The 14,114-nt window shown below is 50.0% G+C and overlaps 1 protein-coding gene and 1 pseudogene across 2 annotated transcripts in view; one reads left to right on the top strand and one right to left on the bottom strand.

Moving 5' to 3' along the window:
* Positions 1-12,825, top strand: part of ZC3H12D (zinc finger CCCH-type containing 12D) — a 30,099-nt gene extending 17,274 nt beyond the window's left edge. For both annotated transcript variants that reach the window (XM_019746948.2, XM_074333697.1), the window contains exons 3-6: positions 1,438-1,577; positions 5,611-5,845; positions 8,769-8,875; positions 9,881-12,825. In XM_019746948.2, coding sequence (XP_019602507.2) covers positions 1,438-1,577; positions 5,611-5,845; positions 8,769-8,875; positions 9,881-10,680 — 1,282 coding nt within the window. In that variant the 3' untranslated portion in view covers positions 10,681-12,825. The remainder of the gene's footprint in view (positions 1-1,437; positions 1,578-5,610; positions 5,846-8,768; positions 8,876-9,880) is intronic.
* Positions 1,998-2,736, bottom strand: LOC109455388 (ATP synthase F(0) complex subunit g, mitochondrial; annotated as a pseudogene).
* Positions 12,826-14,114: the final 1,289 nt, after the last annotated feature.

The raw sequence follows: 14,114 nt of genomic DNA, 5'->3' as shown, positions 1-14,114 counted from the left end.
GCTGGAGGAGGTGCAGGCGGCTGGGCTGGAAGCAGCGAGCAGACAGTGATCTCACGTGGGGGCCAGGCTGTGTCCCACCCATGGCTAAGTCCAGCTGATTCTGCCTTCTCGGTACCTCAGATCTCACCACTTGTCTCCCTGTCCAGCAGAACACCACTGACCGCCGCTGACTATGTCTGAGGGACGTTTTCAGGCTTCGTTGGTCCCTTGAAGCACCATTTGGCGGTCTCCTTCTTGTGGCTTCCATGACGCAGCCCTCTTCTGGTTGACGTCCTTCTTTTCTGATAGATCCTTTCTATCTCTTTTGTAAGATTGTCCTCCTCTACCTGTAACCAGCTGCTAAGTTCCAGAGTTCCTCCAGGTCTGCCCTAGGCCTCTCACCCTCTCTCCAGGCGATCAGGCAATTCTCTCCATAGGGGGCTTCGACTTTTGTTTAAACATAGGTGATGCACATGTTTTATCATGCAGACCTCTCTTCTGAACCCTAGCTGTTTCCTTAACATTTCACTTGGAGGTCACAGAGCCTCCTCCAACTCAGTATGTGTCCACGCCCAAACGCATGATCTTTCCTCTCAGCCCCGTTCTCCTCCAGAATTCCCCGTTTCCGCGAACAGCCCACCATCCAGTTATACAAACCAGAGATCTGGAAGCTTCCTCAGTGCCGTCTTGTCTTTCACCCCTATATCCAATCACCATGTTCTAGAGATTGTGCCTTCTAAATATCTCTCAAGTTCATCTACTCCACTCCCTTAGGCATCAACACCCGCTTGGCCTAAGTTACCATCCATTTCTGCCTCGATGACGACAACAGCTTCGTTACTGGTACCTCAACCCTCTCGGGCTCCCGTCTAACTTACTATCCTTTGTGCTGCTAGATTGAGCTTTCTGAAACATACATAGGACCACATTACATATACCCCCTATCTTAAAACCCTTCTCTGTTTTCTCATTCCTCTCAGGAGCAAGAAAAATCTTCAATAAGGCTTGCAAGGCCCTGCCCTGCCTGGTCTTGAGTCTCCTCTCACACAACTGTCTCCTTCTGCCTCTGCTGATATCTTTGGTGGAATTTGTGGGGCACATTGGCTTCTTGCTTGGACTTGGGAAGCCCAATAACACAGTCACAACCCTCTCTTAGGGTGAGAGTATTATGCAGATGGCTGCTCATGTCCATTTTATGTTGATCCTTATTAGCTTCACTTAATAAGAAGATCTGGTCTATTAATCCTTGGAATGCATTCGCCCTGGAGCCTGAGACCTCCACAAACTATCACATGCTATGTGGTTCCAGTTAAGGGACCTATTTTGTGCAAAGAATGAACTATTTTTAAAATGTAGATGTGTCTGATTCCCTTTTGATTATGAGACTGGGATCCAGGATATTCCCAGGGGAAATCACTCTTTTTGTGTCTCTACAGATTCTTTGTTTTCCCATTGCAGCCATGGAAATAAAGAAGCCTTCTCTTGCCGGGGAATCCAGCTGGCTGTGGACTGGTTCAGGGACAGAGGACACACCTATATCAAGGTTTTTGTCCCATCCTGGAGGAAAGACCCACCAAGAGCCGATACCCCTATTAGAGGTATGTCAGAGCAGATACACCCTTCCTTAGTAGCATGCCTAACAATTACGTACACTCAGTTATCTCCTTAGCTATTTGGTTGATGACGTCTGTCTTCCTCACTGGACTATAAGCTCCATGAAGGCACTGACTATGAAGGTTCACTGCCATCGTTCTGACACCTGGCATAACGCCTGGCATAGAGAAGGTGCTCAATGAATAGCTGTTGAATAGGTGAAAGAACGAATTACTACATCTTTGAGTGTAAATGATCACTTTCAAAAATAATGGTGTCTTACAACTTTTAACACTCTGCAGAAAGATTGGATCTGCACCCTACCCCCCATAGAATACAGGATCTGAAGGAGACATTTATTCAGTCTGGTGATATTTATTTACTGAACAAGTAGTCCAGTCGCTTCATTAAAAAAAGAAAGAAAGAAAAAGGAAACTGAGACCCAGGGAATTCTTTCAGCTAGGAATATTTTAAGCTACAAATAATGGAACAGGTGGTTTAAATAAACAGAGATTTGTGTTTCTTTTTTTTTTAATTTTGACATATTTTATTCAAATACCGGTCTGATCACACATGGTCCAAGAACATTTGAATAATAAACCCAAAAGAAACAGATGTGAACGATTGGCCAATGATGTCACACTTGCCTATGATCTCGCTGACATAAAACCACATCCACACCTCAGTGGCCGCTAAACCATTCAGCAGAGCTTCCTTAACTGTGAGCTGTTTGAAGCTACCAGTTTGAGCACTATTGACTATTTTTATCAAGCTCTGAATGTCTGTAGGGATCTCAGCAGGGGTTGGAGGAACCAGCACAACCTTGGCATAGTGTCAAAATGTGGCCAATCGAGGCTTTGAGTAAGTCACAGCCGTGTTTAGCAGTGCCGGGGCCTTCTCTGCGAGATTATGGACAAACTGGGCCGTGGTTCTAGGATGGAAATTCTGTGGCCTCGAACGGCTGGCTGAATCTTGTTTGTTTCTTGTTTGTTTGTTTTTTTTATAACAAGAAGACAGATGCCAAGCCATATTGACATTGTTTCAGGGAGGTCAGTGATGGTAGGATTGCTCTCTTGGTGATTCTGGTAGGTTCCTTTGATTTTATTTTTCAGCCTTTTTGCCAAAACTTTTTGTTTTTGTTTTTGTTTTTAATTCTGTCAATGGTTATCAATTGCTTCTACTTCTCTTTCTGATTTTCTCTTTATTTTTTAAATGAAATGCTATTCTTTTCTTATGGATGCGGTATCTTCTTGACTATTCTTATACTAATACAGACTTTTAAAATGTTCTCTTAAATTTCACAAATCATATATATGTATTTTCTGGGGTCAGTTTTCTTTGTTCATCTCTCCTTCTCTCTCTTGTTGTGCTGTTAGTTCTTCACAAAAGTCTCGTGACCCTTTGTTTGTCAGTTTTTACTTATTAATAAAGAACCAGATTGGTTAAATACAAAATCTATCCAACTGCCATGGATTTGCTGTCCTCGTATGTTGATCTTTCTCTGAATGGTAGGGCTGACCACTGGTGCTGATTGGCAGGTGTCATTGTAGTGTACCGTGCACGGAGCAGGCAGGCAGCTGGGCACGTCTGCCCACCACACACTCCAGTGCCGTGGTGATGATGGTTTTACTCTAGGAGGTCAACGGCCACCTGGGAGCCTCCTCATTCTAGTTTTACCTTCACTTTCCTTAGAGCGATAGGCATAGAAAAGGGTAGATGCAGCTGCCCCAGGAGTAGCCCTTCAGTTAGCCATCCCGACTTCTGCCCACTTCCCTCCACGTGCCTGGAGCTCAAGGACTTTTCTGAGAAAATGGCTCCAACTCCACGTCTGCACACATTCTGGTCTGTGGCTTCCTCTGCACTGTAGGAGTTACATGATCCTACCTGCTTTCTGCCTTCCTGAAATTTGTCAAAATCTTGGATTTGCTGCTGTCCCCAAGCCCATTTTTAATGTGATTAGGGATCCCCTTCCCTTTTTGTACATTTTTAGTGCCATTTTAATGAATTATAAGAAGGAGTGGGGATAAATACTTGTGTTTAGTTCCTCATCATGCACCGGTTACCCCAAATTATTCCGTATGGTCTGAACATGGAGAATGGTGGCTTTCAACAGCTGTGTAATATTTAAATCTAATATGGGTAAAGAGTAGGGAAATCATTTTGGGGTAGGGAAAGAATTTTTAAACAAGTCACAACAAATACAAATCTATGGGAGAAAGATTCATAAATTTGAGTACATTAAAAGAAAATCTTCTGTTCATTAGAGGATACCACAAAAACAAAAACAAGAACTGAAAAGAGAAGCCTTAAACCAGGAGAGGCTATAGGTATAACGCATATTCCTGATGAAGGATTACTGTCCAGAATCTATAGAGAACTTCTCCAAATTAATAAGACAAGGACAAATGACCAATAGAAAGATGAACTAATCAGCACGATAGATCTTTCACAGAAGAGAACACATAAATGGCCAATAAACATATGAGAAGATGCTCAGTCTCATTAGTAACCAGAGAAATGCAAAATAAAACTGCAAGAGGCCACCTTACACCTGCCAGGTTGGCAAAAATTAAAAATACCCTGAAAATGCCAAGTGTTGGCAATGTTGTCTTAATTGTCTTAAGTGGTTATACTTGTTACAATCACTTTGGAAAACAACTTGGCCTTATCTTGTAAAGTGCCTTTCCTTACGACCCAGTCATAGCACCCCGAGAGATACACCCTAGAGGAACACTTAAGCTTCTGCTCCCGGGGACTTACATGTAGAACCGAAAGCAGTGAGCCTATCAACGTGGCCACGCCTCCCCAACACAAGGTGATGTGAAGAAAGCAAGTTGCACACGTATATGGACAGTGTGAGTCCATTTGTGTAAGGTCTAGAAGTTCATAATCACATTGAAAATAGTCCTCGGGAGGGGGTTACATACATATCCATTTGAAAAAAATGAAAGCAAAGCAATTATTAACACAAAGTTCTCAGGATTGGGTTATCTTCAGGGGAATGAAGAGACGTGCAAACCGGGCGGGACAGAGGGGGCTTCATGGGCCGTGTTTCCTTTTGCAGCGGGAGTGCCACATGTGTGGCATTTTAAAAATGATTTTTTGTACTATGTATGCATTATACACTTGTTTTAAAGTCTGGAAACTATGTCACACAGAAAGGGACTTAAACTTGAGGGAAGAAGCCAGTTGTGAAGCATATGCCAATATAATACTCTTCCAAGTTTGGAGCAAGTGTTTTGTGTAGAAGGGATTTGTTTTGCGTGTCTCCAAAGGCAAAATTAAGGTCAAAGAGTAGACCTTCCAGGGAATTTAGCTCCAATTGAGTCTTTGTGACATTTGTGGCCACCTGATACACATTCGCTTCCTCACCTGGGCTTAGCTAGTCTACTTGCAGACACTGTGAGGCCAGTCGTTGGATTTATTATGTTTGTTTTATAAATGCAAACACTGACATTTTAAGATGGGTGAAGTACCCAAGAGTTGGAGCTAAGACCAGAATCCAGGCTGTCGATTCTTAATCCTGGACTCTTCCCTTGACATTCTTGTGTCCCCCAGAGCTGATAGTTATGAGATGCTCCATCCTGGAGGTGTCCCAAGAAGATTTTTTATTGTGGGGAAGATGGACAGAGGCTCCCAGCCAAGGGCTTATGCAGGCACCTTTCGGGTAGATACAAGGCTCCTAGTAATTCTGAAGGCGTTGCCTGGATTCCAGTTAAAATACGGATGTCTTTCCCCAGTAAAAGGCCTCTTGTGTCTAAAGTGACTCCTCCTTGTTGGCTGCCGTCCTAGGGACTCCTGTCATGACACAGGCAGGACAGAAGCCAAGAGCTCTCTTGAACTTGGGCAGCTATTCTTCTCAAGACCGCCATGCCCATCTGATGGGCTGGGCCGTGGGGTGCGGGAGGAGGGAGTTGGCTCCGACCAGATTCCTGAGCTGCCAACTGTGCTCAGGGATCTTAGGATGGTTCTTAGGGCTGGGGAGTCCTTCTGAGAAAGCTGCTGCATGCCGTCTCCTGCTTGCCCTGTGGCCCCCAGAGCAGCACGTGCTAGAGGAGCTGGAGAGGCAGGCTGTGCTCGTGTACACCCCGTCCCGCAAGGTGAACGGCAAGCGCGTGGTCTGCTACGACGACCGCTACATCGTGAAGGTGGCCTATGAGCGGGATGGCATCATCGTCTCCAACGACAACTACCGTGACCTGCAGAGCGAGAACCCTGAGTGGAAGTGGTTCATCGAGCAGAGGCTGCTCATGTTTTCCTTCGTCAATGACCGGTACGTGGTGACCGAGGGGACCCCAGCCAGGCGGGGTGGGACTGACTGGCAGGAAGCCACTCCAACTAGCCTGGGCCCCACAGGCTTGCAGTCAGGCACACCACACCAGAAGCAGAGGACACCCAGCCCTGGAGGCAGCTGGTCTGAGGTTTCCCTCTCTGCTCCCCGAGATTCCACAGTCTGTCTCTGTGCCTCTGGGTCTCCTCTCTTTTGTGACCAGCTTTCCCAACAGGGCAGTTTTGCCCCAATTGTCCATGACCGTTCTGTTCCCAGGTCCACCTCTCGCTGACCTGGCAGAGTTGCGCAGCATGGGCTTGGGGCACCCTAAACGTTTTGTTTTTATTTTTAAAGAATTTAATACTTCAATTAAGAGCACCGGAAAAGTCATCATGGGGAAAATCTGAACTTTGTGGTACTTCCTTTCACTTCTTTTATGTTTGTGTCTGTTTGTTTAAAAAGTTTTGAGTTATAGGGGGGAGTGGGCACCATCATCTTTTGGGGTGTCAAGATCTTAGAGCTGACTGTCTCAATACCTCTCCGTTGGAATTTTCAGGAGAATCTGGTTGGTTCATTTGTCCCCTAGGTTGGTTCCCCTGGGTTAGGACCACCCTGGACCAACCAGCTATAGCTGGGGGATGTCAGGGTCCCAAGGCACAAACCTGGTAGCAGGTGCCAGGAGGGGGCCCTAGACTGAGCTAAGCTGGGGAGGAAGTGATGGCTGGTCCAATGCATGTGCGCATGCTGAGGGCAGAGGCTAGGAACCTGGCAAGGTGGGCATGGGTCTCAGACTAGCCTATGGGTCCCACCAAGGTGGGACAAGGTGGGGAGGACACAGCTAGCGGGGACTTCATTCCTACTTCAGCTTCTGTTCCAGGCAGTGATGACTTGGTCCTCATTCTAGGCTCTCTGACTGGCTTTTAAGAATGTGGTTTGAGACAAGCTGCCCACCTCTGTGAGGCAGGCACTGTCTGTGCCTTATCTGCCATGGCCCTGCATGCCTGGAACACCTCAGGCACTCAGTTACTAGCTGTAGAGGAATGAGTACAGCCCTGGGGAAGGGAGGATGGGGAGAGAAGGGGGGCCATGTCAGCTGGGCCAGGCCACTTGCACATGGCAGACTAGTTCCTGACCCTATAGCCCGGGAGGCAGTGTGGTATGGCGGAAAGAGCTGGGGCTTTGGGAAGCAGGAAGTGAGCTTTCAACCCGAAGCTCTACCGTTTACTGGCCACGTGTTGTGGGGAAATCACTGAACCTCAATGAGCAGAATTAACTGTACTTGGGTTAATCATACTTACGTCTGAGGACGTAAGGTTGTGAGGACTAGAGAGAATTGTACTGTTATTCCCAGGCCAGGCTAGGACATGGTGCTTCCAGGGCCACTGTTGTCCCCACTACCACCTGGCCCACAGCTCTGGAGGTGGCAGTGCCCTCCTTAGCCCCAGGGCACATGCTCACAGCAGCTACCCTGAAGTAGCCCCATGGGCATTTCACATACACAAGGCTAGCATCTCCTTCTGTCCGGCTCAGGCATGGAGGCATCTGGCAAGTCTGGTAACTGTTCCAGAAAACCCTCACTGAGGTCTGATGGATCATGGCTGCCTCTGGCCTAGTGACAGCCTGGGGCCCAGGCCAAGTCCTTTGGATGCACTGGCCTCTGCTAAAGGCCTGCCAGAAGGTCCCGCAGCTGCCAGGAGGCAGAGCCTCCCCGCCTGCCTGTGGGCGAGGATGCCCGCCCCAGCGCCCTGGACACATCCATAGGACCCTTTTGGACCAGCTTGCAGCCGCAAGACTGGGAGAGAGCAGGAGGGGAAGCCTTTGGGAACTTTTAATAACCGCAGTGGGCGGCAACTCAGGTTTTTGGTCTGGGCCCAAGTCTGAAAAGCTGGCTGTGTCGCTGGGATCTGAGCTATGGAGACGGCCTGGGACAGGGTATTGCCCAACTCTGAGCCAGCCTAGAGGACGTGGTCTGCAGGGTGGGACCTCAGTATGACCCTTGACTCTCAGGGGGACACAAACGCATACAAACAGGCCCCTATTTTGGATTCCACAACCCCTCCGGTGGAAACTTGGTGTGACCTGGCAGTGCCTCCTGGGAACAGAAGTATTCTATAAGAGAGGGGATGGTGCTAAATGAGGGGCGTTTTCTTCTGAGTAATGTTTCCCTCTTTGAGCCGTGGGCACTCGGAGCTGCATTCCCTTCCTAGATGTAATGCCTGGGAGAAAGGAGGGGGCAGGCGGGAGGCAGGGTGGTATCAGCCCAGAGCCCCAGGTTTGCAGAGGACGGTGGAGCCTGTTAGGAGCTTCTGTGAAGGCTGCAGCTGGGATCCACTGCTTCACTGACTCATGGCTGGCATTTCAAACTGTTAGTATTTATCCCCACCCTGTATGTGCCCAGAGCTGTGGGGCAGCTCCGCAGAAATGGGACGTGGGCCTCCAGGAGCTTAGAGGAGGACTGTTTTGTGGCCCCATGGAGGTCTCAGACCTTCTGTTGAAGACAACAGGAAGGCAGCTTAGAGTTACTTTCAGAAGAGGATCCAATTTGAGTGGGGGAAAAAAAATCACCTGGGGCATTGTTAAAATGCCAATTCCTGAACAACTTGAGATTCTGATGAAGCAGGTCTGGTGGGAAGCCAGGGGCCTGCGTTCGGGAAGGAGCTGCTCGGTGAATCTGGCACTGCTGGCTTGAACTTCAGCAGGAGAAACTCTGGGAAGAGGCCCATGGGCTGCTCCCCCAGGATCAGTGCAGTGCCCTGCCCTGCATGGATTCTGTGAGAAGGAAGGGGTGTGCTGCTCTAATATGCTATGACACCCATGGGTGCAGTAAGAGGCCTGGAAGGTGAGCCGAGGCCATGCCCTCGCTGTACAGGTGCCATTGTCAAGTCTCTGTGGGTCTTGCAGTTGCCCCTGTGTGCTTGTCTTCCAGGTTCATGCCTCCTGACGACCCCCTAGGCCGCCGAGGACCCACCTTGAGCAACTTCCTGAGCAAGAAGCAGAAACCCCCAGAGCCGTCCTGGCAGCACTGTCCCTACGGTGGGTAGCACCCCGTGTCTTGGGGGCCCTGTTTAGGGACTTGTGTCTGGATGGAAGCTTTCTGACAGGGTTATTATAAGGATGAACTGACATCTGAGCCACCTGTTTCATGGAAACGTTTGTGGGGGTTGGATGCAGGGGTCACACACAGGGCAAAGCCAGGTCCAGGAAGCAGGGAGGCTTTGTGCTCCCCTAAGTTCCCTTTTTCAGTCCCTTCACCTGGCACCCTGGCACGTTGTGTCCCATCCTGCCCCCTCATCTCCTCATCCCCGATGCATTTATGGACTTTGGTCAGTGCTATCCATTGAGAGTTAAGGATTTTATCCAGAGTCCTCCAGGACACCAGCCTTCTAGCCAGCTCTCACTTGCAAATTAATGTCCCCAGGTGTCCGCGCCCTATGGAAGTTTGGAAAGCCTTAGGTGATAGGCAGTCATTTCTTGTTAGAATTAAGGGGACATACATTCAGGTTGGCTCATCTACTGTCTTTCACTCTCAAAAATGCCCAGGTTTGGATGATAAATTATTTGATCACCACGGTAGGGAGAGGACAGTGGTTAGCACAGGGATGTGCTAATGGTGGAAACTGAGGCAGCACTGAAGCCACAATCCTATTCCATGAGCACCCACTGCTCCCTCCCCAAGCTTGGTCCTATCTACAGGGTTCCTGGGGAAGTAGAGGCTGAAGGTCATTGGAAGGAGAGATTTGGTCTCAGTCCCTGGCCAAAGGGCACCTACCTGCCGGACACTGGGGTTGCTGTGCCCAGCCCCCCACACCACAAGGCGGAGGGTGCTGCCCCCACGTGCATTCTGCGTGTGGCCCAGTGCACTTGGTCCCACCTCGTCCTGCCCCAATCCTGACAAGTCTTTGGCCTGGTGCTCTTTCGTGAGGAATCTCCGAAGAGAAAGGCTGCGGGGCGGGCAATGTGTGGACCACACAGGACTCGCACAGTCTCTCCCCGCGCGAGAGCTCACCCAGCGCCCTCTCTCCCCGCTGCCCCTTCTAGGCAAGAAATGCACCTACGGCATCAAGTGCAAGTTCTACCATCCCGAGAGGCCGAACCACGCGCAGCTGCCCGTGGCTGACGAGCTTCGAGCGCAAACCCGGACCTGGCGGGGCCCGGGCGCCGACGAGGAGAGGCCGAGGGCCCGGGCGGAGCAGGGCGGCTCCTGGGAAGCCCCCGCCACCTCCTGGCCTGGTCCCCGGGAGCCTGGTTCGCGCAGCCTGCCCCCAGTGCGGCGCACGGCGGACGTGGCGGGCCTCGAGGGCGGCCTCTCGCGGCTCACCTTCAGCGACGACCCGGGGCTCCTCGGCGCTCCCCTTCCTGGCCCCGGCGGCGGCCTCGCGCCCCGTCCGCGCTGTCCCGACTGGGTGGCGCCCAGGGCTTCGCTGTCCCTGCCAGCCCTTCCTGGCCTCTCGAGCTCCCACAGCCCATCTGGCCCGCTAGTCCGGCCGCTGGCTGGGGACCTCCCCAGGGATCCTCAGAGTGACCTGCTCCCCGAGCGAATGCCGCCCGCCGACCCGTGGGCCCTCCCGCATGGGGCTGCCCGGATCCCGGGACACTCGGCCTGGGCGGAAGTGGGATGGGGCGACGGCGCCTTCTGGGGGCCTTTGGGGTCCACGCCCCGGGCAGCAGCGGGCGAGAGGGATGCACGCGCTCGGGCACGCACCGCACTCTGCAGCATCTTCCCGCCCCACCAGGTGGACAGCGTCATGGCCCTGAACCCCGCGCTCTCCGACGTCACTAGGCTCATCCTCCTCATCCAGAGATTCCAAAGGTTCAGTGCGCCTGTGGGAAATCCCTAAGGAGCAAGTACAAGCCATCACCAGTGATGTCCCATCCCTGCCTTGCAGCTCAGCCAAGGTGGGCCAGCGGTTGACAGCCTGCACCTGGGTCAGCCCACGTGTGGGACCCCCTTCTCTTTAAAGATGTTCAGGGAAGCCAACTTCGTCACCCTCAGCTATGCTCTTAGTGGCACTTAGTAACCCTCACTGACTACCTAGGGCTGCTGCTGGACGTCTTAGAGCGATGTCTCCTGTTTGCAGCTCTAGGAGTCCCACCAGGCTCCAAGGGTTTGTCTAGAGCACTCCACGGCTGTTTTTGTCAAGCTGTACTTGGGATCCACAAGTGGGTCCCGCCAGAAATGAAGTGGAATAGAAAGTGTCAACGCACACCCCACATAAGGCTAAGTATATGTGAAACTCTTGTTAGGTAGCTGTGAGTGTGCGCCTGTGGTAGCCGTGCAAATTTTTTTTTTAAAATTAAATTTATTGAGGTGACAATTGTTAGTAAAATTACATAGATTTCAGGTGTACAATTCTGTATTACATCATCTATAAAACCCATTGTGTGTTCATCACCCAGAGTCAGTTCTCCTTCCATCACCATATATTCAATCCCCCTTACCCTCATCTCCCACCCCCCACCCCCCACCCCCCTTACCCTCTGGCAACCACCAAACCATTGTCTGTGTCTATGAGTTTCTGTTTCTGGTAGCCATGCAAATTTAATGTGGGTCATGGGCAAAAATTTGAGAAATCCTGGTAAATGGCCTTGAGTTTCATTGCATCAAAACATATTTGAAATATAATACGTAGTCAGTTGGCCAGTGGAGATTTTGACATCTGGAGGTTTCATATGAGCCTTTTCTGTTCTAGCCTCATGAGGGCAACACAGAGTTCTAGCCTTGACATGTGGGCTCCACCTGTCACTTTGATGTTGTGTGTCTGTGCCAGTCTGTGGAGGTGTGGCAGGGGCGTGTTGTCCTGACGGCCTGCCTGCGGGGCCCTCACCCCCTTCATATACACACACAGACACATACACACATAGACATACACATCACATGCACACTGCTTGACTCCGGGCTAAGAGGTCCAGCACAGGCCCTCTGCTGGCCAAGGCTTCTAAGCTACACCTCACAGCAGAAGCCCAGTGAGTCAGGATTTTTGCTCAGAAACCCTCAGGTTGGTCAGAGGTAAGCTGGGATGACCCTCAATCATGGAGGTTTATTGCCACCTTCCACCATTGTTGTTTTTTTTCAAGCCAGCTACTGCTTTGGGTTTTGGGGAGAAAGGGGTTCCCCCATTTGTCATGGACAAGAAATTACATGATGCTTCCAGAGCATGGACCTCAGGCAGCTCTGGGCAGCATCCACTCATGCGCTCTGGGTTATGAGTCCAGCTCCACAGGTCTTGGCTGGTTTGTTCATGAGGGGACTTGGTGGCTTGGCCATGGCAGAGAGTGTGGGGCATCTCCCAATGGAAAATCAGTGGCCCACCCCTGCATGCTTCCAGTAGACTGGCAGGAGCAGAGAGAAATTTCTCAGTGGGTTACTCGGCCGCACTGCTGGCACAGCTCAGGGTGCATCCTGGGAGACTTGGCTCCTGGCCCTCTAATTCATGCTAGATGCTACCGTTGGAGATACAGTAAAGCGTATCTGCCTTTTCATCTTTTTAACCCTGATTCTTAACATGGCTTCAGCCTGATCTGTTCCTCACCTTTTTTAGGCTGAAAGAGGACCCTGTACTCACAATTGTACCTTATTATTTTGGGATCTTAGCCCTGAAGAGGGTCCACTCTTTCTAGATAAATTGGATTTCCTTCTTGGTGTTTCTTTTTAATTTTTTTTTTCTTTTGACAAGACAAGCTTTATGTTAGAGCTGCTTTTGTCGTTTGATATAGAATCATTGCCTTGCTGATTTACAACTGAAAATGTTTAAACTGCTTCCTTGGAGGACAAGTTTGAGTTTTAGTAAGCTGTAAAGCTATTTTATTTGGTTCACTGTGATTAAGACAAGAACAAAAGCACATTTCGATGTAATCCCCTTTGGAATTTTTTCCAAAGTCTTGGTATGTCTTTGTGACACAAAACATGGATGGGACAGATGAATGAAATGTCCCTAGCTGCATAACTGGTACCGTGCTCCAAAAATAAATCACTTTTATGCATACCCGGACTCTTCACTGTCAAATTGTGTATCAGTTTCTCTCATGTCGGCTTTTCCCCTGGGCTGGTTTTTCATGTTAAATATTGTGGGTGTGAAAACTGAGGTTATTTTATGGCTGCTTTATTTGGTGTTATCCCACCCATGGGGTGGGGGGCAGAGGTGAAGGGACTGGAATCCATCTTTTCCATCAGAAGCCTTGAGGCCTAAGGGAAGGACATGTCTTTGCTGGCTGTTCAGCAGACTGCTCCCAAGGACACGAGCTGCTGACCTGTTTGCGTACTTTTAAAATCCTCGTTACAGAACCATGAAGCAGTCTCATAAAAGCCACTCTTCTTGTGTGAACCTGCAGCAGAGTCCTTGATTGCTTAAATCTGAGGAGCCCAGTGCCTTACCATATTTATGCCCATGCAGCTTTCCCAAGGCCTCTGGAAGGTGGTTTGACGCAGAACTGCAAAATGTTGGGGGTTGAGGGGCAGAAGCAAGAGAAGCCATTGTCCGTGTCAGCATTGTTCCAGATAAAATGAATCCCAGCTCTCAGGATTTTACAGAGAACTCGGATGGGGAGCAATGAGAAGACTGCCAGCTGGCACGGGTATGACTTCCTGCCTCTGGGAGAAAAGTACCCCATTGCAGGGGTGGGAGGTGGGGGGGTAGGGGGGGTGAGGGAAAGAGGCATTAAAGAATGGGTGATGGGGGAGGAGGCTCTGGGAATTGGAGCAATTAATTGGAATCACAAATCCTACCATGACAGAGAGCATGGAACCAGGACCGGCTATAATATATAACTTGTGGGCCCCGTGCAAAATTAAAATGCAGGGCCCCTTGTTCCGAAATGATCAAGAATTTCAAGACAGTGACAGCAGAGCATTCAATCACGAGGCCCTTCTAAACACAGGGCCTTGTGCAGCTACATAGGTCACAGTCCATGGAGCTGCTCTGTGTGCAGTTACTTAAATGACAAGCAAGAAGAACATTCTCTGTACGGAGTGTGTTCATAACAAAACACCAAGTGAAAGAAGTCGGAGCTCTAGATGAGACGCACACCCTTTGTAGCTGGGTAAGGCCATGTACATCCAGGGCAGGTGCTGGTCCCACGGGCTCTCACCCTTAGGGACTCCTTACTACATCTGCCCAACGACTGAGTGGGCCTCCCTGGTTTTCCTGCCCATCTCTCATGCAAGAAGCTAAAAAGGAGTTGAGGGGTCTTGGGCAAACCACACACTGAATCGCCCTTCCAAATGGGTACGAGAAGTCGGTAGGGGTAGCTTTCGCCAGCAGCAAGTATACTGGTT

This window comes from Rhinolophus sinicus, linkage group LG05 (assembly GCF_036562045.2).
Source record: "Rhinolophus sinicus isolate RSC01 linkage group LG05, ASM3656204v1, whole genome shotgun sequence".
Classification (NCBI taxonomy): domain Eukaryota; kingdom Metazoa; phylum Chordata; class Mammalia; order Chiroptera; family Rhinolophidae; genus Rhinolophus; species Rhinolophus sinicus.
This window is presented reverse-complemented; position numbering and strand designations above follow the sequence as displayed.